This window comes from Corythoichthys intestinalis, chromosome 21 (genome assembly GCF_030265065.1).
Source record: "Corythoichthys intestinalis isolate RoL2023-P3 chromosome 21, ASM3026506v1, whole genome shotgun sequence".
NCBI lineage: Eukaryota > Metazoa > Chordata > Actinopteri > Syngnathiformes > Syngnathidae > Corythoichthys > Corythoichthys intestinalis.
In genome coordinates, this window is record NC_080415.1 from 17,006,446 (window position 1) to 17,031,941 (window position 25,496).

Below are 25,496 nucleotides of genomic sequence, written 5' to 3' on the forward strand. Positions count from 1 at the left end.
GTTAATTACAGCTTAAAAATTAATTAATCGTAATTAATCGCAATTCAAACATATATAAAATATGCCATATTTTTCTGTAAATTATTGTTGGAATGGAAAGATAAGACACAAGACAGATATATACATTCATACGGTACATAAGTACTGTATTAGTTTATTATAACAATAAATCAACAAGATGGCATTAACATTATAAACATTCTCTTAAAGCGATCCATGGATAGAAAGACTTGTAGTTCTTAAAAGATAAATGTTAGTGCAAGTTATAGAAATTTTATATTAAAACTCCTCTTAATGTTTCCGTTTTATTAAAATTTGTCAAAATTTTCAATCAAAAAATAAACTAATAGCTCGCCATTGTTGATGTCAATAATTACACCATGCTCACTCATGGTGCTGAAAGCAATAAAATCAGTTGGACCCAAGCGCCAGCAGAGGGCGCCAAACACCAAAAAACAAGTACCAAGCGGACATTACACTCTGCTGTCATTTTAATCTGTTTGAGCGCGGCATGTGCGTTAATTGTGTCAAACATTTTAACGTGATTAATTAAAAAAAAACTACCGCCCATTAACGCGATAGTTTTGACACCCCTAGTTTTAATATCAAATTATTATAACTTGTACTAACATTTATCTTTTAAGAATTACATGTCTTTCTATCCGTGGTACCCTTTAACAAGTTAAACGATGATTGACGCATGCAGTGCTTTGAAGTTTATGCTGTCAAGTGTCTCTAGCAAGATCAAACCTTAATGTCTGTCAATCATCGTTAACGTTAATAAGCAAATAAACAGCACAAACAGACATTGTAAGCAGTAACTCACAATGTCACTCACTACTTTAGTATTCTTTTCAACAAATACTTTTTTAAACTTTTACTTCAGTAAATTTTTGGATGACTACTTTTACTTTAATATTATTTAGAAGTAAAGATACTCTTCTTGAGTAAAATGTTTATGGCAGAAAAAGCAGTTTCTGCTCTTGCAACCCTCTTTAAAATAAACTGCTGTATTTTAAGCCAAAAGAACTGTTGTGTTTGATAAAACAATATTTCTATATATGCAGATTCATGGGGCCTTAAGCCCCAAAACTATTTTTAATTTGTCCGTTTTACCCTGGAAACCCCTGTACACAGACGTCGCATATCCGCTTTTGTTTCAACGCAGCCATAAAAAGAAGCTCAGTAATTATATTTATTATTCGAAATGTCTGTCATTTTTAGCTTTGAATCATTAATTGAGGTCTAATATTTAGTTTAAAAAAAAAACTACTTTGAAATATTATTCACTTGCATATTTTAAACTTTTAAACAAATTACATAACAATGAAAAATATGGTGTCTGTAAAAAGGTCACGGATATCTACCTCATAACTATTGCTTAATTGTATTTTTTTGTTACCGTCACATTTCCCCCAATATTTTAAATGATAAATAATTGATCCAAACAAAGACAAATTGGGGGGAAAAAAACGTTTAAAAGGGTAAATACATGAAAAAGAAAATCTCGACCACTCCTCGATGTCTGCGATTTCTGCATTGCGACCCTTGTTATATGACCGTGGTTCACCCATAAAATCCCCCAGAAATCCGGCTGTGGCCATGTACAGCTGTGTCTTCACACTCGGTGATCCATGCTACATGGAGCTTTTGGATCGAAAAAAGGTAAGTGCACGATAATATCTCGTTAAAATCGTGGCGTCTTTAATTATGCTCTCTCATGCTCTCACGTCTAGTTAGGGTTTTGCTGTTTAAAAAAACGTTGTTGTTGTTTTTTTTTTTTTAAATGCCCTTCGTTCAAATATTTTCTTCCCCTAGAAAATTGAGATTTTAAGCTTTCCAATGATGTATCACACATGCATATATGACAATTTTGAGTTTGGCCAAATTGGGGGTCTCAGAGCGGATCTTCAAGTTACCCGAGTGTTTGCCGCCTTATTTACTCTAGACACCTCTGTTTATTTGTTTGTTCATTTTCTTTAAAAAAAAAACCTAAGAAGTAAAGTTCATTCTTTCACTATATTTTTTTGTCAGAGCAGTTTTTAATTAGCTGCCATTCAAGGCGAAAGCCGTCCAACTGATATCAACTGGGAGAGGATGGCAGGATGAAAAATGCTATTGTATACACACTTACGTAGTTTCTTAACAGATCTTTTAGGACACGTTTTATATTCTAAATAACGATTTATTAAGATCAATTTTAAATATTTTATTTGTGTTATGTAAAGCAAAAGTGGATTTTTTTCGGTTTTCGGAGAATAAGATGAAACGAACGTATGTATTTGATAGACTACATTTCCCACAATGCAGCGGGGCGTTAGCGTCACGCGAGTGAGAGAGGGAGAAAGAGAGCTGTCAGTGGCCGAGCACGGACGCGCAAATTCGGTCGACAAGCTCCACCGACACCAAGTTCGGGAGCAGCGAGCGAGCGTGCGAGGCGGGCCACGGATACACGCTGGCCGGCCGGCGTCGTCGCCATGAAGGCAGCACCGCTCGCCCGGCGTGGATGTTCCGGCGGCCGACGTCATCCATGAGACCCGCGGAGCTCTTGTGGCGTACGAGAAGACGACAAGATGAAGAAGCAGTTCAACCGAATGAGACAGCTGGCCAACCAAACTGTGGGCAGGTAAGGGGAGGAATGGAATGGCTGGATGGAGGTCACGCTCGCTGGTGATTGATGGCGTGGACGCGCACGCACAGGCGCGGACATGATGCCCGTGGAGCATTGGGCGCCACCCCCTTAAACCCCCGCCCCGCCCCCCAGGCACCCTGCAGTGATGAGGCGGGGGTGGGGTGGTGGTGTTGGTGGTGGTCTATGGCATGGCTGTCACGTATTGATTTGACAATCATCATCTAGCAATCTGTCAATCTAAACAACATTCCTAATTAATCTCCCTTTCATAGACTGTCATTCAAAAGTAGGCATGTCTGTTTTCTGGACTGAATGAATGTATTTCATATTGTCATGAAGGCTTTTCCAGATTGTCATACTGTTGATTCTGTATCATCGTGGTGCATATTGTTTATTTAAGCCGTGTTTATTTTGTGTTTTTGTAAGCATCTGCAGACAAAATGCCTTTTTTCTTCTAATGACTTCCAGAAAAGCTTTTTTAATCCTGGACTTGAACTAGGCGTCCAAGTATTTAGCGGCCATACCGGTTAAACGCAAAGACATGTGAGACATCTCAGATGTGATTAATCCTGCTTAAATCCTCAAAGTATGCCAACTCTTTCCATTTTTTGCTCTTCTTCATCTTGCCTTTTCTTCTCGTTCCTGGATCACGAGATAGATAATCGGTTATAAACGCTGTACACTATGTTGAGCATGTGGTCATCTATCTGGGTTGGATTTGAGAGTAATTGAGCATTCTTCCTATTTGTTACATTATGCTTTTCTGCCATACTTCTTGGAGATATGCAAAATTAGCTCATTTGGCGTGTACTTGGTAGGAGTGTGACAAAATATCGAAATGGTGAGATATTGTGATACTTTGTATCCCAAAAGGTTATCGATATGCTCCTGCCAAGAATCGAGATATCGCTTTGAAAAGGTTTCAATGTCTAAAAAAAAAAAAGTAAATAAAAATGAACCAACAAGTTGCTACCAAAATTTTCCACTATAATAGTGTAGGGCTGCAGCTATCGATTATTTTAGTAGTCGATTAATCGATGAACCATTAGTTCGAATAATCAATGTAATCGGATAAGGAACATGAAAAATAAATTACCTGAGCTGAGCATCAAACAGTATAATCAATAAATAAATGAGGATCTATGTACAACAAAAGAACAATCAGCTAACTTACATAGCAAAAGTCCGCTAGTTTAAATGCTATAAAATGCTAACTTTTTTACAATGCTCCTATCAAATGGTTCAGACACGGATTCCCACAAAAAAAGGCTAAATATACCTATAAACCAAATTACAAATGCATTCAAAAAAACATTAGCTCAAACAAAAACTTAGCTTATGTTGGTCTTAACAGGGAGCACCTGGATTCAGCCATGTGAAATGAGGCAGACTAGAAGGCAGTGTATCCACCCAAATCAATAAAACTAAATGCAAACACTTTCAAAATTATGGGGCGCCGTTTGTAAAGCAGCACATGCTGAAAATGACGACAACATTTTCTCACATTTTGCGCCACACAGTGTTTGAAATGTGGTGTGAAAATTTTAGAGTCACCTTTTTTGCACATTTAAAACATTATTTAGCAACTTAAATATTTATTTTTAAATAAGAAGTTTTGGACCTGATTTTTTAAATCCAGAACTAAATATTTAATTTATATCTTAAATTTATGTCCTATATCCTAAATGTTAAATCAGGAAACGGTTGGATTTAAATATTTAGCTTAATATGCAAATTCACATGACTGGAGACCGGAAGTAACAAAATAAAAGCTGGAGCACACAAAATACTCTTTAAATAGTTTCTCCTAAATGTGTATTTTACCTTTATATTGTTATTATCACAATGACTCATGTCCAACAGCCGACCGACTGCCACCGTTTAGTAGGTTTTATTCATTTTCAATAACGTAAACAGTCTGAGCTGCTCTAGCTTTTATTTTATTACTTCCGGTCTCCAGTGAATTTGCATATTAAGCTAAATATTTAGTTCCAACTGTTTCCTGATTTAACATTTAGGATATAGGATATAAATTTAAATCAGGTCTAAAACCTCTTATTGAAAAATAAACATTTAAGTTGCTAAATAACGTTTTAAATGTGCAAAAAAAATTTAATTTTCAGCATCTGCTCCTTTACAAACGGCGCCCCATACAAAATAAACCATTACAATGTCATTCAAATTAAACGAATACTCGAAGCAGCAAAATGGAATTCAAATCTTTTTTTCTAATCGAATACTCGAGTTAATCGATAAATCATTGCAGCACTATAATAGTGTCTCAGTTAATTCTAATGCTGAATTGACGGTGCTCGATGCCCAATCCATTTAGACTGGGAACGTTCATTCATTCGAAACCAGAGCATTCACAGTCATTCTGTCCGATTTTCAGGGCATTTACAGGTCACTTGCTGTTCATTTTAGGGAATTTACAGGTCATTTTCTGTTGAGTTTGAGTCACTGCCTATTCATTTGGGTGATTCCCAGGTCATTTCCTGTTCTGTAACTCAAAATGAACAGGAAGTGACCCATACAATACCCCAAAATCAACAGGAAGTAACTGAAAATCAACAGGTAAATGACCTTAAAAGGCCCAAAATTACCTCATTGCCTGGCATTGGCTGCCACAGACGGCCATAGATGTTCAATCCGTTTGAAGTGGGAGGGATGGCAGCGAATGAACATTTTCATTCGCTGTCACCCTCCCAGTTCAAATGGATTGGATGTCTACTAATGATAAACTCATTCCAATTCACAGCAGAAGCTTGTTTTTCTGTTTATTAGTTGTTTGTGGAATATCCTAGAATGATTTCCTGACCAGTGTATCGATAATCGTTGTATCGTCAGATCATCGTTATCGTGAGCTTTGTATTGCGTATCGTATCGTGAGGTACCAAGAGGTTCCCACTCCTAGTACTTGTTCATAGGACCTTTTGGTGCTGAAGTGGTTAGTAGTTGATATTTACATGGTTTGTGTATATAGGAGCTTTGAAATACCGCAACATTAACGTGTAGTGTGACCCGCAACCTCAAGTTACACAGAATGTGTCTTTTCAGAGATAGGGCTGTGTGCTGTATCATTACTGCTTAGCTGTTTCCAGACATGCAGAGTGACCTGGCGCACTTGTTAGGTGTGGACCACAAGTGGGTTTTTGTGGTTTTGCGTTACAGACGTCAATGTCAAACGTCAAATTCAGACATTTAACAATCTCAGGATGTTTGACATTAGGCTTAATCTTCAAGTTCAGAGGCGTAGCAAGGGTCCCCAGGCAACAAGCAACATGGGGCCCTTCGAGCGTGTGCAAGTAAGGGGGACAGTTGGACTTGGAGCAATAGCATATTTATTAAAAGTCTAATAAAGCCTCACTCTCTTTTTAGGACACTCAAAGTGCCCCCCCCCCAATTGCATTATTATTCATTCACTCCACACTCAGTGGATGTAAGCTTATATTGTAACCACAGCTGCCCGGGGGGAGACTGACACCTGAAAACATTCCCAGATGAAAATGTGTGCGTATGTTGATTCTAAACACTGATTTTATGTTGTAGATAACATCTTTATGTATGAAGAAACGCTAGCATACTGCAATGCTGTTAGCAAACGCTAACAAGCTAGTTACAAAGAGTCAAGGCAGTTAATTGGTTTAGGACATAAAAATACTACAACTACAACTAGTCTGCAGTGCTTCTACTACATTAGGACATAAAACTACAGTAACATAGTACATTCACCGCTGTCTTGCTTCCTTTTTTCCTCTTCTGCTTTTTTTTCTTTCTTTTTTCGCTTCCAGAAGGATAACTTTTCTTCATTTTGCCAATTAAGAAATGGGCAGATCCCCGCCCATTCTCACTCTGAGTCACGTGACACACATACATACTCGCGCAGTATAATGAACGCAAAGGTGGTGGTGGTGGTGGTGGGGGGGGTGCGCGCTGCGTGCACGTGCGGTCATCTTGGCCATAAAAGTGGCGAAAACTAAGCACTTTACACACTGACTCATATGTATGTACTTACATTCGTTCATGGACACACTCAGATTACTCTCTGCTTGAAATGCGCACTTTACGCCTATTCTCGCTCCCAGAATACAAAGTGCTTGTGACATAGGACAATAACAGGACTGGTTGCTATGGGAACGTACGCATATCCAAGGAACCTTGCGAAAAGGAGTATTAAAATTGCTAATAAAATCGTTTAGGATTATTTTAGATGCATATATATCATATATTTCTTATAGAGTATTCGATGAGGAATATGATAGACCCATTAATAGACTTTTTTTTAGAAAAATCACCATTTCTTTAAGTAGTCACATGAATAATGAGGTGGTCTGTGAAAATCGACGTAACACAATTCGGCAGGGACCTACCAGAGAGTGCTTGGTGAGTCACTCTTTAAACAGTCATGTGGTATTTATCGCTGATTGGTCTCACTTTAATATGTGTAATATAAGTGACATGGTTAGTGCTGACTGGGATTGATAACAGAATTGTTCGATAATCTGCTAAATGATTTCATGGTATTGAAACACTCTCTACACTTGACGGTGTGACAGTGCAGCAAAGCTGTGTGTGCTAAATCTGTCGGCCCTCTGGGGGCCCCTGCTGGCTGGGGGCCCTAGGCAATTGCCTGGTTTGCCTAATGGGACACGATGCCTCTGTTCAAGTTAGCAGGAGTTTAGTTAGTTGGTGGAGTTAATTTCAACAAATACCGTTTAATTTGGAAGTTATTTCTTAGTGTCAGGGCTCCAGAGTGGCTAAGCTAGCGCGAGTCAATGGCACCATTACAGCATGCCAATAAAAAAAATGATACAGCTCTATGAACAGATCCAACATAGTCAAATAAATTCAAAACACAGATCGTTGTTTCAAAACACCCATGCATCCAAAACAATGTCACACCAAACTGCCGTAATTTATTTCATTCTGCAGGAATATTTTTTTAAGATGGGTAATACGACCCATATAAAGTGGAGTGCTTCAGTCACTCGTTCTCACGCTGCATTCAAGGAAGCTGGGAAGTTGGATTTATCCCCCTCGGAGGGGACCAGATGCAAGCTTAAAGCATTCCAAGTGAACGTAAGCAGCAAAGATGGGTTGCTACAAGTTGCTTTTTATTTTGGTCTTCAAAAGACATTTTGACCTCCAGCAAACCTGACTTCTCATAAGCGATCAAATAGTGGAGGCGTACTAATGATTTTTTTCCAGATCAGAAATTCGAAACTCTGACTTCCCACCTTCTTCGAATGCAGCATTAGTCTGCTGAGTAAACTGACGGCTGCAACATGGCAAAATGTGGATTTTGAAGCTGTGGAAACCTACAGAAGAAACGGGCAAAGGAAAGTTTCCACTAATTACCTATGAAGGAAAAATATAAACTCGTCACTTGCTGCTGGCTATGACATAAAAAATCAGCGGTGAAAAAAAAAACGATGTGATATCACTCCGCCCTGCTCCTCTGCAGAGCTTCTGGATTACAAATGTTGGTGTTCATACTGCAATTATTGACATGCAATGGTAAATTTTAATTACTTTATCATGAAAACATAGCCAACACTATTGATTGCATGGGTCATCGATGATTTTTATGTGTGCATATGTTGTTTTTTTATTGGCATGCTATAATGGTGCCATGAATCGCACTAGCTTAGCCACTCCGGAGCCCTGAAACCAATAAATAACTTGCAAAAGAAACAGAATTTGTTGAAATCAACCCCACCAACTAACTAAACCCCCGCTAACTCGAAGATTAAGCCTAATGTCAAAAATCCTGGACTTCAACTTTAAGATCGAGCAGCTGTCAGATTGCTGTCTTTCCAGTTTATCTTACTAGATGTTTTTTACTTACTGCTTGTCCAAACTTAACACTACAGTGAAGAACAAGGAAATAATGTCAATTACTTTGGCGTGCACTGTAGTCATATGATAGATGGCGACATCATCTACAGTGGGGCAAATAAGTATTTGGTCAGCCACTAATTATGCAAGTTCTCCCACTTGAAAATATTAGAGAGGCCTGTAATTGTCAACATGGATAAACCTCAACCATGAGAGACAGAATGTGGACCCCCCCAGAAAATTACATTGTTTGATTTTTAAATTAATTATTTGCAAACCATGGTGGAAAACAAGTATTTGGACTATACCAAAAGTTCATCTCAATGCTTTGTTATGTATCCTTTGTTGGCGATAACGAAAGCCAAACGTTTTCTGTAACTCTTCACAAGCTTTTCACACACTGTTGCTGGTATTTTGGCCCATTCTTCCATGCAGATCTCCTCTAGAGCAGTGATGTTTTGGGGCTGTCGTTGGGCAACACTGACTTTCAACTCCCTCTTCACCAAGTGGCGTCAAAATAATAACAAGAACGATGAGCAAAAATCCCAGAACCACACGGGGGGGCCTCGTGAATGACCTACAGAGAGCTGGGACCACAGTAACAAAGGCTACTATCAGTAACACAATGCGCAGCCAGGGACTCAAATCCTGCACTGCCAGACGTGTCCCCCTGATGAAGAAAGTACACGTCCAGGCCCGTCTGCGGTTTGCTAGAGAGCATTTGGATGATCCAGAAGAGGACTGGGAGAATGTGTTATGGTCAGATGAAACCAAAATAGAACTTTTTGGTAGAAACACAGGTTCTCTTGTTTGGAGGAAAAAGAATACTGAATTGCACCATACCCACTGTGAAGTATGGGAGTGGAAAGATCATGCTTTGGGGCTGTTTTTCTGCAAAGGGACCAGGATGACTGATCTGTGTAAAGGAAAGCATGAATGGGGCCATGTATCGAGAGATTTTGAGTGAAAATCTCCTTCCATCAGCAAGGACATTGAAGATGAGACGTGGCTGGGTCTTTCAGCATGACAATGATCCCAAACACACAGTCAGGGCAACAAAGGAGTGGCTTCGTAAGAAGCATTTCAAGGTCCTGGAGTGGCCTGGCCAGTTTCCAGGTCTCAACCCCATAGAAAATCTGCGGAGGGAGTTGAAAGTCCGTGTTGCCAAACGACAGCCCCAAAACATCACTGCTCTAGAGGAGATCTGCATAGAAGAATGGGCCAAAATACCAGCAACAGTGTGTGAAAAGCTTGTGAAGAGTTACAGAAAACCTCCGTTATTGCCAACAAAGGGTACATAACAAAGTATTGAGATGAACTTTTGGTACTGACCAAATACTTATTTTCCACCATGATTTGCAAATAAATTATTCAAAAATCAAACAATGAAATTTTCTGTTTTTTTTTTTCCACATTGTGTCTCTCATGGTTGAGGTTTAACCATGTTGACAATTACAGGCCTCTGTAATATTTTCAAGTGGGAGAACTTGCACAATTAGTGGTTGACTAAATACTTCTTTGCCCCACTGTGTCTGCGCCTCTGAAGCGCTTGTATTCAGACGTCTACTGTCAATGATCATTTTTACCAGGTCGCTAGGTGATAATCTCGGAGTTAAGTGAGCTGGCAGATTCTGTTCACATGTCAGCGGAGATATTAATGGATTTTCGTAAGACATAGAGAACCATATTCTTCACTGCCACCTGCAGGGCTGGAGAGGAACATTATCAACTATACCTCAGATTTTACTCAACATCATGTATTTCCTGCTACCCGGGTAGGCCTGCACAATATATCGTTTTAACATTGCCATCGCCATGTGTGCATAAGCAAGAGTCACATCGCAGGACGTGCAATTGTTTTTTATTTTTTTAACATGTAAATTTATGTTTTACTTCATAAAAGCAGTAAGTGTGCAGATCCTGGATTCCTTTTATATGCAGCAAGCCTGGATTAAGTGGCATTATATAATCTAAGAATCCGAATGACGTGATGGTAAATCGGGCCGATTGTGTCATTTTTCAGAGGAAACTGATTGGATTTTTAATGAAAAAAATATATTCATGTTTTTCTGCTTCATGCTCATACAGCGCCACAGCCTCTCATCCTCCCTCCTGCTAAGGCAGTGCGACCAAACAGTTTTTCTTGGTCACCAGTGCAGCCGGCGTTTGGTACCTAATGTTAACGATGATTGACAGGCTTGTAGCTTTGATCTGGCCTGAGAAGCCTCGGTAGCTCTATGGTCAAATGTGTTAATCATCGTTAAACTTGCAGCCCAGTCGAAAGTGTGCTGTGCCAATTCATTCATTCAGTCATTCATTGTGTAAGTGAGAGGCTGTTGTCGGCAGCATGAGCGTCAAAGCGTGGGTGAAATTGAGTGGACTCCCTCATATGAATATTCTGAAGTGATTAAGGGTGTGATTAAAAGTATGGCGTTAAAGGTGATGCAATGAAAAAAAAAATGTTCTGGTGCACCTTAAGAAAAAAGTTAGGTGAAACCAATGTAAAAAGTATGTGTGGAGCTTTGGCAATATACTGTATATTGCAATGTTAATTTTTTCTAACATCATTTAGGCCAGTGCTTCTCAATTATTTTCTGTTACGCCCCCCCAAGGAAGACGTAAATGTTTCGCGCCCCCCCCCAACTCTCTGCCGCCACTGTAAATAGTATCATTCGTCTATATTACTATTATAAGTACGCCTCAGCCTAACATTGTGTCCTTTTTTTTCTATTAAAGAAAAAAAGTAACAGATCAACTTATAATAAAGTATAACTTTTTTTAACATTGTGTTGCTTGTAACAGAAAAGACTTAACGCGCATCAATTTGCCTGAAGTTAAAAAAAAAAAAAAAAAAAGTCACATCCAAACTGTAAAAATACACTCAAGGTACATTTTTGACCATTTGATGCTGAAAAATAAAATGTTAATAAAATCAGTAAATAATAACAAATTCAAATTGATTAGAAACATTTACTCTTCAGGACAACATGCCAAAAAAATTGACCGAAAAAAAACAAGACTGAATAGAAGGGGGGAAAAAAGTCTTTGGACAGAAGGAAAGTTTTTATTTTCGCTGATTCACCACAGTGCTCACTGGTTTACTGATATAACACTGACAAAGCGGGACGATTGTGACAATTGGCAATATTCGGCACATTTTCGCTGAAAAACAATCAAGCGGCTTATCAATGAGATTGAGGTCTAATGTCTTTAAGTGGCGTCTTAACTGATTTGGCTTCTCCGCTATAATCATTTTTAGACTCAGTAAACAGTGGTCTTTCCTCATTTCCCACTATATTAAAAGTCAAAGGCAAACGGCCCGAAAAAAGCGCATTCTCGGCGGCCGAGGGAGAACCGTAGGTGAGGGCGGTGGTCGTGACGATCCCAAGCCGAAAACGGCACTTCTCGGCCGGACACGTGAGAACCGAAGAAGACAGTGGGTCGCTGCGTGAATCCAGCTCTGCATGAGTCTCTTCCGTGTGCTCTTGCTTACTTCAAAAATACTGCACGCACTTTGAAAATGAGAGCGCCACTGCCACCCACGGAGTGGATGTGCAAGTACACTTTATTCTAGTACGGCAAAAAAAAAAAAAAAGCATGTTCCCCGAGGTCACTCGCGCCCCCCCTGGCATCGCTCTGCGCCCCCCTGGGGGGGCGCGCCCCACCATTTGAGAAGTACTGATTTAGGCCTATCCCAAACAGAGCTATTAGAGTTATCTGGTGAAAATTCTTCTATTTTTAATATCACAATATATCGCAAACCCCCCCAAAGATTGCAGTAATAGTTTTTTTCCAATATCGTTCAGGCCTATTCCCGGGTTATGCACTATCTAAGGACACGATTTGGCCCGCTTGTTGTTGGCACACGCGTCCCCCACAGAGTAAGAAAGTGGGTCGACTTGTCGCCTCTCATCGACCGACGAGTTCCGTGTTTGTTCAAACGTGAGCTGGGACCGCCGGCCTGCAGACAGTCTCACAGGCGCTGATTCAAGGCATGAGAAACGATATTAGCGAGACACACTGGCTGAATGAAAATGAAAATGGATGTAATCTTAACTTGAAAGCTAAGTGTTTTCTCTAATTGTGAGCCTAATACATGATAATGGATGGGACTCTTTTAGCTGTATATGCAATGACAAGCCTTTTTTTAAAGGTTGTCTCAGATCCGGTCACGTGATAGGAAATGTCATCATTCAAAATCATATCATTTTCATAGGATCGGAACTGGGTAAAAAAGATTGCTGCCAATCCCCCTGTCAAATTGGATTGGACATCTATTGCGCCAATGGCTAGTGAAATATGATCACTCAGTACCAGCCTTACCAGTTGAAATGGATATAATGTCAATAGCAGTGAATAGTTAAGGGCTACAAGCAACATAATAATCAAGAGGTTTAATGATATTGCAAAAAAACAAACAAAAAATATATAGTACTTTTTATACTCTATAAATACTTGTATTTACAGTACTGAAGTCCAGTGGCGACAAAAATACTCGGACCACTTTTCCATTTATAGAAATGTTTTATTTATATTTTATTCTTGTTGTTGCACAAATGGCACTGCTAAGACAGCATTGCACTATTTCAGTGTTGCAAATATTTCAGTCTAAGCAAGCTATAATTACTCACTTATAGCCCTAGACTATATAGTTTCCTATTTATTAATTTTTATTTCATGTTAATTAAATACAAATGTTTATACTGGAGCGCCGCATCAAATTTCGTTGTTCAAAATGTTCGTTTTGTTGCTGACAATGACAATAAAGACCTATTCTATTCTTAAAAAAAAAAAAAAAAAAAAACACCAACCAAGATAGCTCAGTTTATCACAATGGATTATTTTTATGTATGTTTATTCATGTAAAACTAAATATTTATACATGATTTGTTTACAGCCTTTTTTGTACTTCTCACTGCTTTCCAAAAAAACCCCACAAAACGACATTCAGGCTAGGTTCATACCGCAGGTCTTAACGCAAAAATCAAATTTTTTTCGTGTTTTTCCGACTCAAGTGAGGCATTAACTTGGCTGTCTGAATGGTACAAGTCGCATAGAAGTGGACCATTTCAAATCCGATCTAGGTCAGTTTCATATTTGTTTTTAAATCCGATCTACATTTTTCGAGAATGTGGCTGCAGTCTGAACTCTCGAGTTTCCGAAATCGGAATTCTGGCAGCCACTGATGACGTTGATTTGTTTTGCTTAGCAGCGGGTTAATTCACGCGAACAAGTAGTGCGGGAAATATAAACAAACATAGCTCAAGAGTTTCAACATTAATCCATGGATAGCCACGTCACAATTTAGGGTAGCATCAGAGGTCGGTACTAACACGTTACATTTACTCCGCTCCATTTACTTGAGTAACTTTTTGAGAAAAATTTACTTCTAAGAGTAGTTTTATTAAGCCATACTTTTTACTTTTACTTGAGTAGATTTTTGAAGAAGAAACTCTTCTCTTACTCCGCTACTACTAGTCGTTACATGTTTTCACTTTATTCTTCATAATAGATTTTACTTTTTTTTTTTTTTTTTTTTTTGCCAGAGATGCCAACAGTGGCGCTACCAGTTTCACCAATGAGACGTCGCACCATAATCACATGTCTCCATTATACCAATCAGACTCAAGCTTGCCATTCTGTGATCACGCCGGCCTGTTCAATCCCGTGGAATCTGTAAAGCACTGTAAAAAAATTAGGTATTTGACATTGAGTGCTGCCGTCAACATGACTCGAAAGCATGGACTTCAACCTCTCTCCCACCGATTGATCATGGAAAAACGGATATATGATCCTTTTAGTTTCATCATAGACATATTCATTATTGACGTGTCACTTCGTCATTCTTTGCGCGGCGCCTTATCAGAGGGGGCCGAGTTTCATTTGGTAATAGCCGAAGACGGCACATGCTCATGTCGGATTTAAGCTTGGAATTACTTACGATTGGATTTAACTACGAAAGTTGCAACGCATACAAATAGGAGGGATTGTCTCAGGAGTGATTTGTTGGAGGATTCATGGTAAATATTTTTCGTACCATGCATGCGTGATTGAACCATTTATTCGCAGGAATTTTCTTTGTACACACATGGAGGCGGCAAATTTTCATAACTGACTAGCCTCATAGTTTACTTTTGACCAAGAATCGAGACTGTTTCACGTCCATATCTATGAAGAACTTGGTGATTTAACCATTTATTCACAAGAATTTTCGCCAGAAAAGCTCCTTTTACACCGGGCAGCCGCTCGCGTCATTCGTTAACATAGTAGCATGGTACTTCGTAGATATACGTAAAATAAACCCTAACTGTACGGTTTCTTTGCTTTTAACCAAGAATCGAGACTGTTTTACATCCATATCAATGAAGAATTCGGGGATTTAAGCATTTAATCACAAGAATTTTCGCCAGAAAAGCTCCTTTTTTGCCAGGCGGCCGCTAGCCTCATTCGCTAACATACTGTAGTAGCATGTTACTTTATCAATATACGTAAAATAAACGCTAACTGTACGGTTTCTTTGCTTTTAACCAAGAATCGAGACTGTTTTAGGTCCATATCTATGAAGAATTTGGGGGCTTAAGCATTTATTCACAAGAATTTTCGCCAGAAAAGCTCCTTTTACGCCAGGCGCCAGCTAGCCTCATTCACTAACAGTATATAGTGTACAATGATAATAAAGGGATATTCTATTCTACAATAAGTTGTGATTGTATATAGAATTGATTGTTTATTCATTTATTTATTTATATATTATTTATGATTGATTCTGCATGTTTTCCTCAAGTATTAAGTTTATGATGTTAAATTGAGTGATTTATTAGCTGTTGAAAACTTGCAGTAAATAAAGAAAAATTAAATTACTATTTTGGTCAAAAACTTATTTGATATTGTAGCGTCGCCGGGACTGTCATCAATGGGTTAATTTATGCACCAGCACGGGACTGTCGTTGGTGTGCTGGTGCACCGGCGCGACGCTCGGATTGGTGGACTGGATTACGTCAGTGTATATAGTTGTTGTTGTTTTTGGCATTGGTAGGGTGGCGGGAAGTGAATAAAAAGAGGAAAAAGGCGCTGAGGCTCGTGTGCTGTTTTTCGCGACCAAACTTCCGCTAAGCAAACGCTACATTTGGTGTCAGAAGTGGGATTGCAGGATGGCGACCACAATTGAGGAGATTGAAGATTTCATTTCACGCTTGCAAGTGGAGTACGGGAGTTTGGCGAATCGGAGCAAACCGAAAGCACAACGCCACCCTGACGGAGCGAGCGAGCGTCGCTCCCCAGAACGACGAGCTGAAGCAAGTAATGAGAGGGGGCGGCTTTACGAGACGGCGTGCACCCCCCTCCCTTATCAGAGCAAGCCAAAGCAACTACGCTACTCTGAGGGAACAAGCGAGTGCCGCGCTCAAGATCAGCGAGTGGAGGCGAGTAACGAGGGGGAGGGCTTTGATGGGATGAGGATCGATCCCCGTCCTTGCCATGGAGGGCGCCATTATGCGACATCAAGCATTCCCAAATGCCATGAATATAACATGGGAAGCAGTGTGCAAGCAGCAAGTGGAACTGTGGAGATGCCGAGGCAAAAAGTGATGACCAAACTGCCACGTTACAATGGTGAGGGACCGCTGGAGACTTACCTCATCCAAGTTCAAATGGCGGCACAATTTAATGGTTGGTCAAATGAAGAGACGGCGGTCCAAGTTGCCCTTGCATTGGAAGGAAATGCCCTGCAGATCCTCACTGATCTTCGGCCACAAGAACGGCTTTGTTGGCAAGCACTAGAGGGAGCTCTGCGTCAACGTTTTGGACACCGCAACTACGCTGATGATTCAAGGGACAAGCTGTTCAACCGTCATCGAAAAGGAAATGAGTGTTTGGGCGCTTATGCAGCAGACCTCCAGCTTCATGCAAGACAAGGTTACAGCACTTTCAGTTCCATGGCGCAGGAAGAACTGGCCCTGCAAGCCTTCATTCGGGGTCTTCGTCCACAGCAGCTTCAACAACATGTTCGTTTGTGCGCACCAAAGACATTGGCCAGTGCGCTCGGTGAGGCTGAGCGTGTCGAACACATACTGTGTGACAGCAGGGCAGACTGTGGGCCAAGGCACAGAGCTCACCGTGTTGATCTAGGAGACTACGAAGCTGGCCACGACGACGAAGTGGTTTGCCAAGCCGCCACCGCACCCCAGCACCGGCCGAAGTGGCGTCGCAACAAAGACAAAGAGAAGTGCTTCCGGTGCGGTGAACCCGGGCACGTCGCACGCCATTGTCCAGCTCCGGCACCGAAAACACTCGCTGACCAGCAGTTAAACTAAAGAGAGGTGGCACAGCGGGAGAACTGCCACCGATCTCGTCCTCCCACACGAATTTGCTACGACTGGGTCGCCTCGGGCAAGCACATGGATTATACTTGGACTGCTGCATAAATGGGACCCTGTGTAAGGCTTTGGTGGACACAGGGTCCACCATCTCCCTCATCTGCCCTGGTACCCTGCCTGGTACCACGGCCCAAAAACCCCAAGGATGGAAACGCACCAAACTGCACATAATGACTGTCACAGGAGAACGAGCCAAGATGTGGGGCGTTAAGACTCTCACTGTGACCGTGGCTGGACAACGGGTGGACCACCAGTTCTGGTTGGCCCAAATACAAGATCCCTGCATCATTGGGCTAGACTTGCTCTCAAAATGGAAAGCAGTGGTGGACGTAGCCAGTACTGCACTAAAATTGGACTCGGAGGTGATTCCCCTGCAAACGGCTGGCGGAAAAGGACTGCGACACACGTCCATGCCATCGGCGATGAGAAGGCACGATGGACCACAAGCCACGAGACCGAATCCACAACCACCATCCGCTGAGACCAAGCAAGCCATCGAGGAGCTGTACCGACGGAGCAGTGATGGTTTAGAAAGCGGCCAGCGTCATCAGTTGAAGGAGCTGTTGGACTGTTTTGCTGACATCTTTGCCGCCAAAGACAAAGACTGCACGCACACCGGCTTGGTTCAGCACGAGATAGATACCGGGGATGCAAGCCCCATTCGCCTTCGGCCTCGGCGCCTTCCCTTCGCCAAGCGTGCTACAGCCGAAAAACAAATTCAAGAGATGTTGGAGGCGGGAGTAATCGAGGCATCGTCCAGCCCATGGGCAGCCCCAGTAGTTCTGGTCAAGAAAAAAGATGGCACTTGGCGATTCTGTGTAGACTATCGGCGGCTCAATAAAGTTACACGCAAGGACTCTTACCCCCTGCCGCGTATTGACGATGCCCTTGACTACATCGCCGGCTCCTGCTGGTTCAGCTCTCTTGACCTGCGGAGCGGATATTGGCAGGTGGAACTAGCCCCAGAGGCACGACCAAAGACTGCATTCTCCCTGGGACAAGGATTATGGCAGTTCAGAGTTATGCCATTTGGACTTTGCAATGCTCCAGCCACCTTTGAGCGTCTGATGGAGAAAGTGCTCGTTGACATTCCACGCAGCCGCTGTGTTGTCTACTTGGATGACCTTCTAGTCCATGCAGCTAACTTCCAGAGCGCGCTGAGCCACCTACGGGAGGTGTTCGACGCCATCAGACAAGCTGGGCTTCGTCTCCACCCCAAGAAGTGCAACCTGTTTAGACGAGAGACGTCATTCTTGGGCCACGTCATCAATGCGGCGGGGGTGGCCACCGACCCAGCTAAGACAGCGGCCGTGAAAGACTGGCCGGTGCCGGGGAATGTCAGTGAGCTGCGCAGTTTTTTTGGGCCTGGCGTCCTACTACCGTCGATTCATTCGGGACTTCGCCTCCATTGCCAGCCCTCTGCACAAATTGACGCAAAAGGGGCAAGTGTTTCAGTGGACTGAGGACTGTGGCCGGGCCTTCACCAGACTCAAGAGAGCCTTAATTGAAGCTCCAGTGTTGGCCTACCCCGACCTCCAGCGACCATTTATAGTGGACACTGATGCTAGTAACGTTGGCATAGGGGCGGTGTTGTCACAAGAAGGCGAGCACGGTGAGCAAGTCGTCGCATACTATAGTCGTGCCCTCAGCCGGCCTGAACGAAATTACTGTGTCACACGGAGGGAACTGCTGGCTGTGATCTTGGCACTGCGCCGGTTCCGGCCATATTTGTATGGGCAAAAATTCCTCCTGCGCACTGACCACGCCTCGCTCACCTGGCTTCTCACTTTCCGGGAGCCCGAGGGACAGCTCGCTCGGTGGATGGAGACGCTGCAGGACTACGACTACGAAATCCATCATCGTCCAGGGCGTCAACACACCAACGCTGATGCCCTGTCACGGCGGCCCTGCAATGACTGCCGACACTGCCAACGCCAGGAGGAACGAGAACCGGTGGCCACAGTGGCAGCGGCACATCCAGAAGCAGCCGCGGCCGAAGAGAATACTCTCGGCCGGGGTGGGGCAAACGACCGAGCGACAGCGACGGCTCCCAACATGGTTGAAGTTGACCTGGTGGCGTTACGACACGCCCAAGAAGGGGACTCCGTTCTTAGCCGTGTTCGAGGATGGCTGGAGGCCGACCAGCGTCCAGCATGGGCAGCCATCGCTATGCTCGACCAAGAGACTAAGGCACTCCACTCGCAGTGGGCTGGCCTTGTCATCCGTGACAACCTTCTCTACCGTCGCTGGAAGAATCCTGCTGGCACCCGTGATATCCTCCAACTCCTGGTGCCTCGTAACCTGAGGATGCAAGTCCTCCAGCTCGTCCATGGCTCGGCCGGAACGGGTCACTTCGGCGTCACCAAGACCCTGCTGCGCCTCCGTTCCCGATTCTACTGGCCAGGATGTCGGCAAGATGTTGAACTCCATGTGCACCGCTGTGACACTTGCACAGCACAGAAGGGGCCAGGCCAACGCTCGCATGCCCCCCTGCAACAGTACCAGGTGGGGGCACCCATGGAGCGTGTGGCCGTTGACATCCTGGGCCCCTTTCCAGTCACCGAACGAGGAAATCGATATGTCTTGGTGGCCATGGACTATTTTACCAAATGGCCTGAAGCCTATGCTGTCCCTGACCAGAGCGCCATCACTACAGCCGAACATCTGGTCAATGAGATGTTCTGCAGATTTGGTGCCCCAGAGGAATTGCATAGTGACCAGGGGCGGAACTTCGAGGCTAAGGTCTTCAGTGAGGTCTGCAAGCGACTCGGAATCAAGAAGACCCGTACTACGCCACTGCACCCCCAGAGTGATGGTTTGGTGGAACGTTTTAACCGCACTCTGGCCACTCAACTTGCCATCTTGACCAGCCGTCAGCAACGTGATTGGGACTTACATCTACCTCTGGTCCTATGGGCATATCGCTCGGCGGTTCAGGAGTCCACTAAATGCACTCCCGCGGCTCTCATGTTCGGGCGAGAGCTCCGCACTCCTGTTGACCTGGTGTTTGGATCCCCTCCTGAGCCAGAGGTGGTGGGCGAGGCCGGAATGGATTACTATGGCCATCTGCGAGACAGACTACGAGAGGTTCACGACGTAGCCCGACAGACCCTCAGCCAGGCTGGCGTTCGCCAGAAGAGGGCATATGACGTCCGCTGTAGAGGGGAAGACTTCGCTGTTGGCGCACAGGTTTGGATCTACAGCCCAGAGCGAAAGCGGGGATTGTCCCCAAAACTCATGAGCCACTGGGTGGGACCGTGCACTGTTCTGGAGAAACTGTCGGACGTGGTGTATCGAGTACAGACATTGAGGAGGAACCGGGTGGTCGTCCTCCATCGGGACCGGCTCGCCCCTTATCAACCCCGGGCAACTCCAGAGACGGAGGCCAGTCTGGAGGAACGGGCTGAGAACTCTCGGGCACCTCCAACGCCGGCTGGAGTAGAGACGGGGCGTCCTCGGCGGCACCGCAGACTTCCTTTCCGGTTACAGGATTACATTCTGGACGCTACGGTTGCTGGGGACAACTAACCGGCTAGGTGGGGGCTGTGTAGCGTCGCCGGGACTGTCATCAATGGGTTAATTTATGCACCAGCACGGGACTGTCGTTGGTGTGCTGGTGCACCGGCGCGACGCTCGGATTGGTGGACTGGATTACGTCAGTGTATATAGTTGTTGTTGTTTTTGGCATTGGTAGGGTGGCGGGAAGTGAATAAAAAGAGGAAAAAGGCGCTGAGGCTCGTGTGCTGTTTTTCGCGACCAAACTTCCGCTAAGCAAACGCTACAATATGTTAAATATTGCTATTGATCCTGAAAACATAGATGATTACCTCTGCATTTGGTGATTTTTGTGCATCTAGTGTAAACTCTGAGACTTTTATAGCCATTTTAAGTTGTGTTATACTTATATACAGAAAATAATGAATCGGGATTTTATAAGGGAACGACTTTGAATTTTTTGATGCCGCTGCTCATGGAGACTCATATATGGCTAAGATAGGTGCCAGTTTTGGTTTTAGGTCAGTAGCAGCTTTGGTTTTGTAAATATTTGAATTTGAAGTTTTTCAAAATAGGCCCCCTACGAACTGGCCCAGTTTCCCGTGTCATGTCAATAGGTTATGAAGTCTATGGTTTCATAATAGCAAATGTTTTCTCCACTAGAGGGCACTCATGCTCTTTGGACGAACGCCGCTTCAGTTCTGTATTTTTTCTCTCTCTCGCTGAACAATGATTTATTTGGCTTAATGCGGTTATGTAGTAAGTCATAGTCTTCTTTGTCTTCATTTTCAAAGTATAATAATAACAGTTCATATCGATAACAGAAAAAAACATAGTTAAAAATTAAAATCAAACATCATATGCAGTTGCTCACAATGTTACTCATTACTTGAGTACTGTCATGTTTGCGCGTGTTCTCAGTTCCTTTTTCTTCATTCCGCACCTGATTGAGCCGGATGGGCGGGCCATGGGACACACCTGTGCCGCATTAAGAACGCTCAATATTTAAGGAAGCCTGTCACTATATGCAAGTGTCAGACTATTACTTGCTTACTTGCTTGCTTATCGATGTGTGCGTCATCTCGAGATCTCTTGCATTTTACGGTTGTATTCTTGGCTATCACGTTGTTGTGCTGGTATTTTTGTTGGACTTTGCTATTAATTGTTTTAGCCTTTTTCTGGCCACTGTTGCCTTCCACTTGGTTCTCTTGCCGACTCGTTTCGTGACATTTTCTGTTTTGTATTTTTTCTTGCGTGTTCTGACATGCTCCCTTAGTTCTCGTTTTGTAATTATAAATACTACAAACTTCCACGTCTCTATTTGGATCCCTATTTAACAGCTCACTGTTTCATAACAAGTACAGGTAGTCCCCAGGTTACAACTGGACCGACTTACGCGATTTCGACTTTACGACGCCTGTGTCTCGTCATTTTTTGTTGTTGTGTTGCATACTTTTATTTTAGCGCAAGAAGCGTAGAACAGGAAGCGAGTGAATGTACAGACGTGCCCGCCAACCCCACACACGGACACACAGGGCAGCCGAGTGACAGAGGAAACAGCCTGCGCGCACATTTGTTGCTTGTGAAGCATCCAGAGGCGACGGCTGTATACAACCCCTTTTGCACTGTTTATTGTGTGTTTTCAATTTTGGTCGAATACTTGGAGCCAGTTTATGTGATTGTTTTTGATGATGTGCGGACGCTAACTGATTCATGCTACTCGTTTGCCATTTCATTTTGTTTTAGTTTCATTCTGCAACTGTTGATGTCATGAGCAGTTGAATAAAGTCAGCGAACCACACGGACATCTGACATCATCATTTCGGAGCTTAGCTCACTGTCTAGCTTGGACTGCGCTCCAACGTCTTGGCGAGCACAGTACAATGACGTATAATATATGTTTTTGGATAGTTATTTTGGGATTTAGAGTTTTTTTTTTAGGTATTTAAAGGGTTAATTCTGATTTATGCGGAAATCCGGGTTACATCGCCAGTGCAGGAATGGAACTCGTCCGTAAACTGGGGACTACTTGTATTCTTTTCTCCAAGTGCTTTTTTACTTTTACTTGAGTACATTTTTTGGATGACTACTTTTACTTGAGTAATATTCTTTTGAAGTAACACTACTCTAACTTGAGTAAACGTTTGGCTACTCTACCCACATCTGGGTAACATCATTAACATGGAGGTAATTAAGCTAGCATATATTGGCGCTTCTTTCTTTTGACGTATTTTTCTACATCTGCGCGTGTGGGTCACTTTACTCTGGGCCATAGACACCACCATCAGTTGACAAGACAGCCCCCACAGACTTTGCGCCACGCCTTCCCGTAAGGGGCCGACCCAGGCAGAAAGTTGAGTTGCCTTCACTGTGATAAACTCAAACGCATGCTGCGTTCTAACGCTGGATTTAGAGGCAAATAGGACGAAGGTTTTACTGCATACAAGCAGGCAGGAGTGTCTCAAGAGTGATTTGGTCGAGGATTCAAGGTAATTGTTATGTTAAATAGCACCGTACATGCACTTTGAAACGTTGTAAAATTTGTGTAACTTTGGCTTTAAATATTTGCGTAAAATGAATGATAACTGCCCGTTTTTTATGTTAAACCAAGAATCTAGACTGTTTTACGTACATATCTATAGAAATTCAGCAATACAAGCATTTATTTACAGGAAATTTCAATTTAAGAAGCTCTTTGTTTCTTGACGGCCGCCATGTTGGATTACACAATACCGTAACTTTTATTTGAAATATTTACGTAAAATGAACGATAACTGCCCGTTTTTTTTTTTTTTTGCTTTTAACCAAGAATCACGACTGTCTTACGTTCATATCTATAGAAATTCTGCAATATAAGCATTTATTTACAAAAATTTTCAACCTAAAAAGCTCTTTGTTTCGTGACGTCCGCCATGTTGGATTACACAATACCGAAACTTTTGCTTGAAATAGTTACGTAGAATGATCTATAATTGCCCGTTTTTTGCTTTAACCATGAATCTCGACTGTTTTATGTTCATATTTATAGAAATTCCGCAAAATAAGCATTTATTTACAAGGATTTTCAACTTAAAAAGCTCTTTGTTTCATGACGGCCGCCATGTTGGATTACACAAGACCGTAACTTTTGCTTGAAATATTTACGTAAAATGAACGAAAACTGCCCGTTTTTTGCTTTTAACGAAGAATCTAGACTGTTTTACGTGCATATCTATAGAAATTCCCTGATTGAAGAATTTATTTACAAGAATTTTTTACTTAAAAAGCTCTTTGTTTCGTGACGGCCGCCATGTTGGATTAAACAATCCCGTAACTTTTGCTTGAAAAAGTTACATTAAATGAACGATAACTGCTCGTTTTTTTGCTTTTAACCAAGAATCTAGACTGTTTTACATTCATATCTATAGAAATTCGCGATTTAGGCATTTATTTACAAGAATTTTTGGCTTTCAAAGTTCTTTGTTTTGTGACGGCCGCCATGTTGGATTTTGTATCTGTACACAATAGCGGAATTGAACCTAAACAATTTTGATTGTTAATAGAAAAATGCAAATTTTGCTTTTGTTTAGTAAAATTAAGATGATTCCGCATGCTTTCCTTAAGTATTAAGTTTCTGATGTGAAAATTGAGTGATTTATTAGCTGTTGAAAACAAAAAAAAAACAAAAAAATTAAGTTGCTATTTTGGGCAAAAACTTATATGATACGTTAAATATTGCTATTGATCCTGAAAATATGGTGATTATCTCTGCGTTTTGTGATTTTTGTGCATTTAGTGTAAAATTTGAGAATTTTATAGCCATTTTAAGTTTTGTTATACTTGTTTAAAAAAATAATCTGCACTTTATTGGGGAATGACTTGGAATTTTTTGATGCCGCTGCTCATGGAGACTCATATATGCCTAAGGGAGGTGCCTGTTTTGGTTTTAGGTTGCTAGCCGCTTTGGTTTTTTGAAAATATTTGAATTTTAAGTTTTTGAAAATAGGCCTCCTACGGATCAGCCCTGAACCCCGTGTCCCGGCAACTCATAATGAAGTCTATGTCTGGGCAATTTTTTGACGTATCTATTAAAGGTCTTCTACGCATGTGCAGCACTTTTTGGACAGCGATTGAAAATGATAGTCTGAACAGGCATGCAAAAAGACCAGATATGACCAAAAAAAAAAAAAAAAAAAAAATCTGATTTGTCCATTAACACCCTTGGTATGAACTTAGCCGTAGTTTAGTCCTCCTTTTTGTCCTTCTTAATACATTTCTGAGGTATAGGATTGGAATTTGGTATCGGCAGATCCTCAAAATCAGGTGACTCGGACTTGCTTTCAAAAATATGTGACTCCCCCCCCCCCGTCATCCATGTGGTGTCACTCCCACCCAGATGTGGGTCGCTAGAGGTTCAGATGCAGTTCAGCTCATCTCCAAAACAGCCAGCGTGCAGCATTAATCCCGCCTAAACTCTGTGACTGAACGGCAAAGTGTAAAGCTCAAGCGTGGATGTAGAATGTCAGAGCGGGGGGACGACTCGCAGACTTCTGCTTCATTCACCGTTTCCATGGCGACAACACTGTAAAAAGGAGCTTCAAGGTGGGGCATGTAAAGATGATGCGCTGGTTTAACTGTAGATGAAGGAAGATAGTCGGCCGCCCTGAACATGATGTGGGCGACATCTGGGTTTGCGTTTGTGCTTGCGTGGGATTTTCCTTACACATTCCTAAAATAAGATGTTGCTATGTCAGGTTCATTACCAATGTTACATACTCATTGGGAGTCGTGACTACTTTGGCCTTATTGGACTTGGCCACAAAAGCAAGAGGATGGAGTATTATGGGATGCTCCCCGTGCGGCCGCGTCTCTCGGCCGGCGTCCCAGCCTTGAGAGGCAAACTTTAATCTACTCAGTGGTTCCACTCACGACATGAGGAAAAAAAATCCTCGTCCTGGATTTTATTCATCAGTCAAACTGGTCGTGACTGTTTCTTGTGCATTATGAACTTCATTTGTCAAAGTGTGGTGTACCTCATGGTCCGATTCACAGTCCGTTGCTCTTTTCCTGGTTAGGGTTAGTGTTAGTCTTGTTCAGAAATGACTCTTACTCGTGGAAAAGCTGATTGACATTCATTTGAAGCATCATTAGCATTCGTGGAAGTATGTTCTTTAAGC

General features: G+C 42.4%; 1 protein-coding gene across 6 annotated transcripts in view; it reads left to right on the forward strand.

The window, feature by feature from the left end:
* The first annotated feature begins 2,345 nt into the window (after positions 1–2,345).
* Positions 2,346–25,496, forward strand: part of arhgap44b (Rho GTPase activating protein 44b) — a 103,615-nt gene continuing 80,464 nt past the window's right edge. For all 6 annotated transcript variants that reach the window (XM_057825432.1, XM_057825434.1, XM_057825436.1 and 3 more), the window contains exon 1: positions 2,346–2,626. In XM_057825432.1, coding sequence (XP_057681415.1) covers positions 2,574–2,626 — 53 coding nt within the window. In that variant the 5' untranslated portion in view covers positions 2,346–2,573. The remainder of the gene's footprint in view (positions 2,627–25,496) is intronic.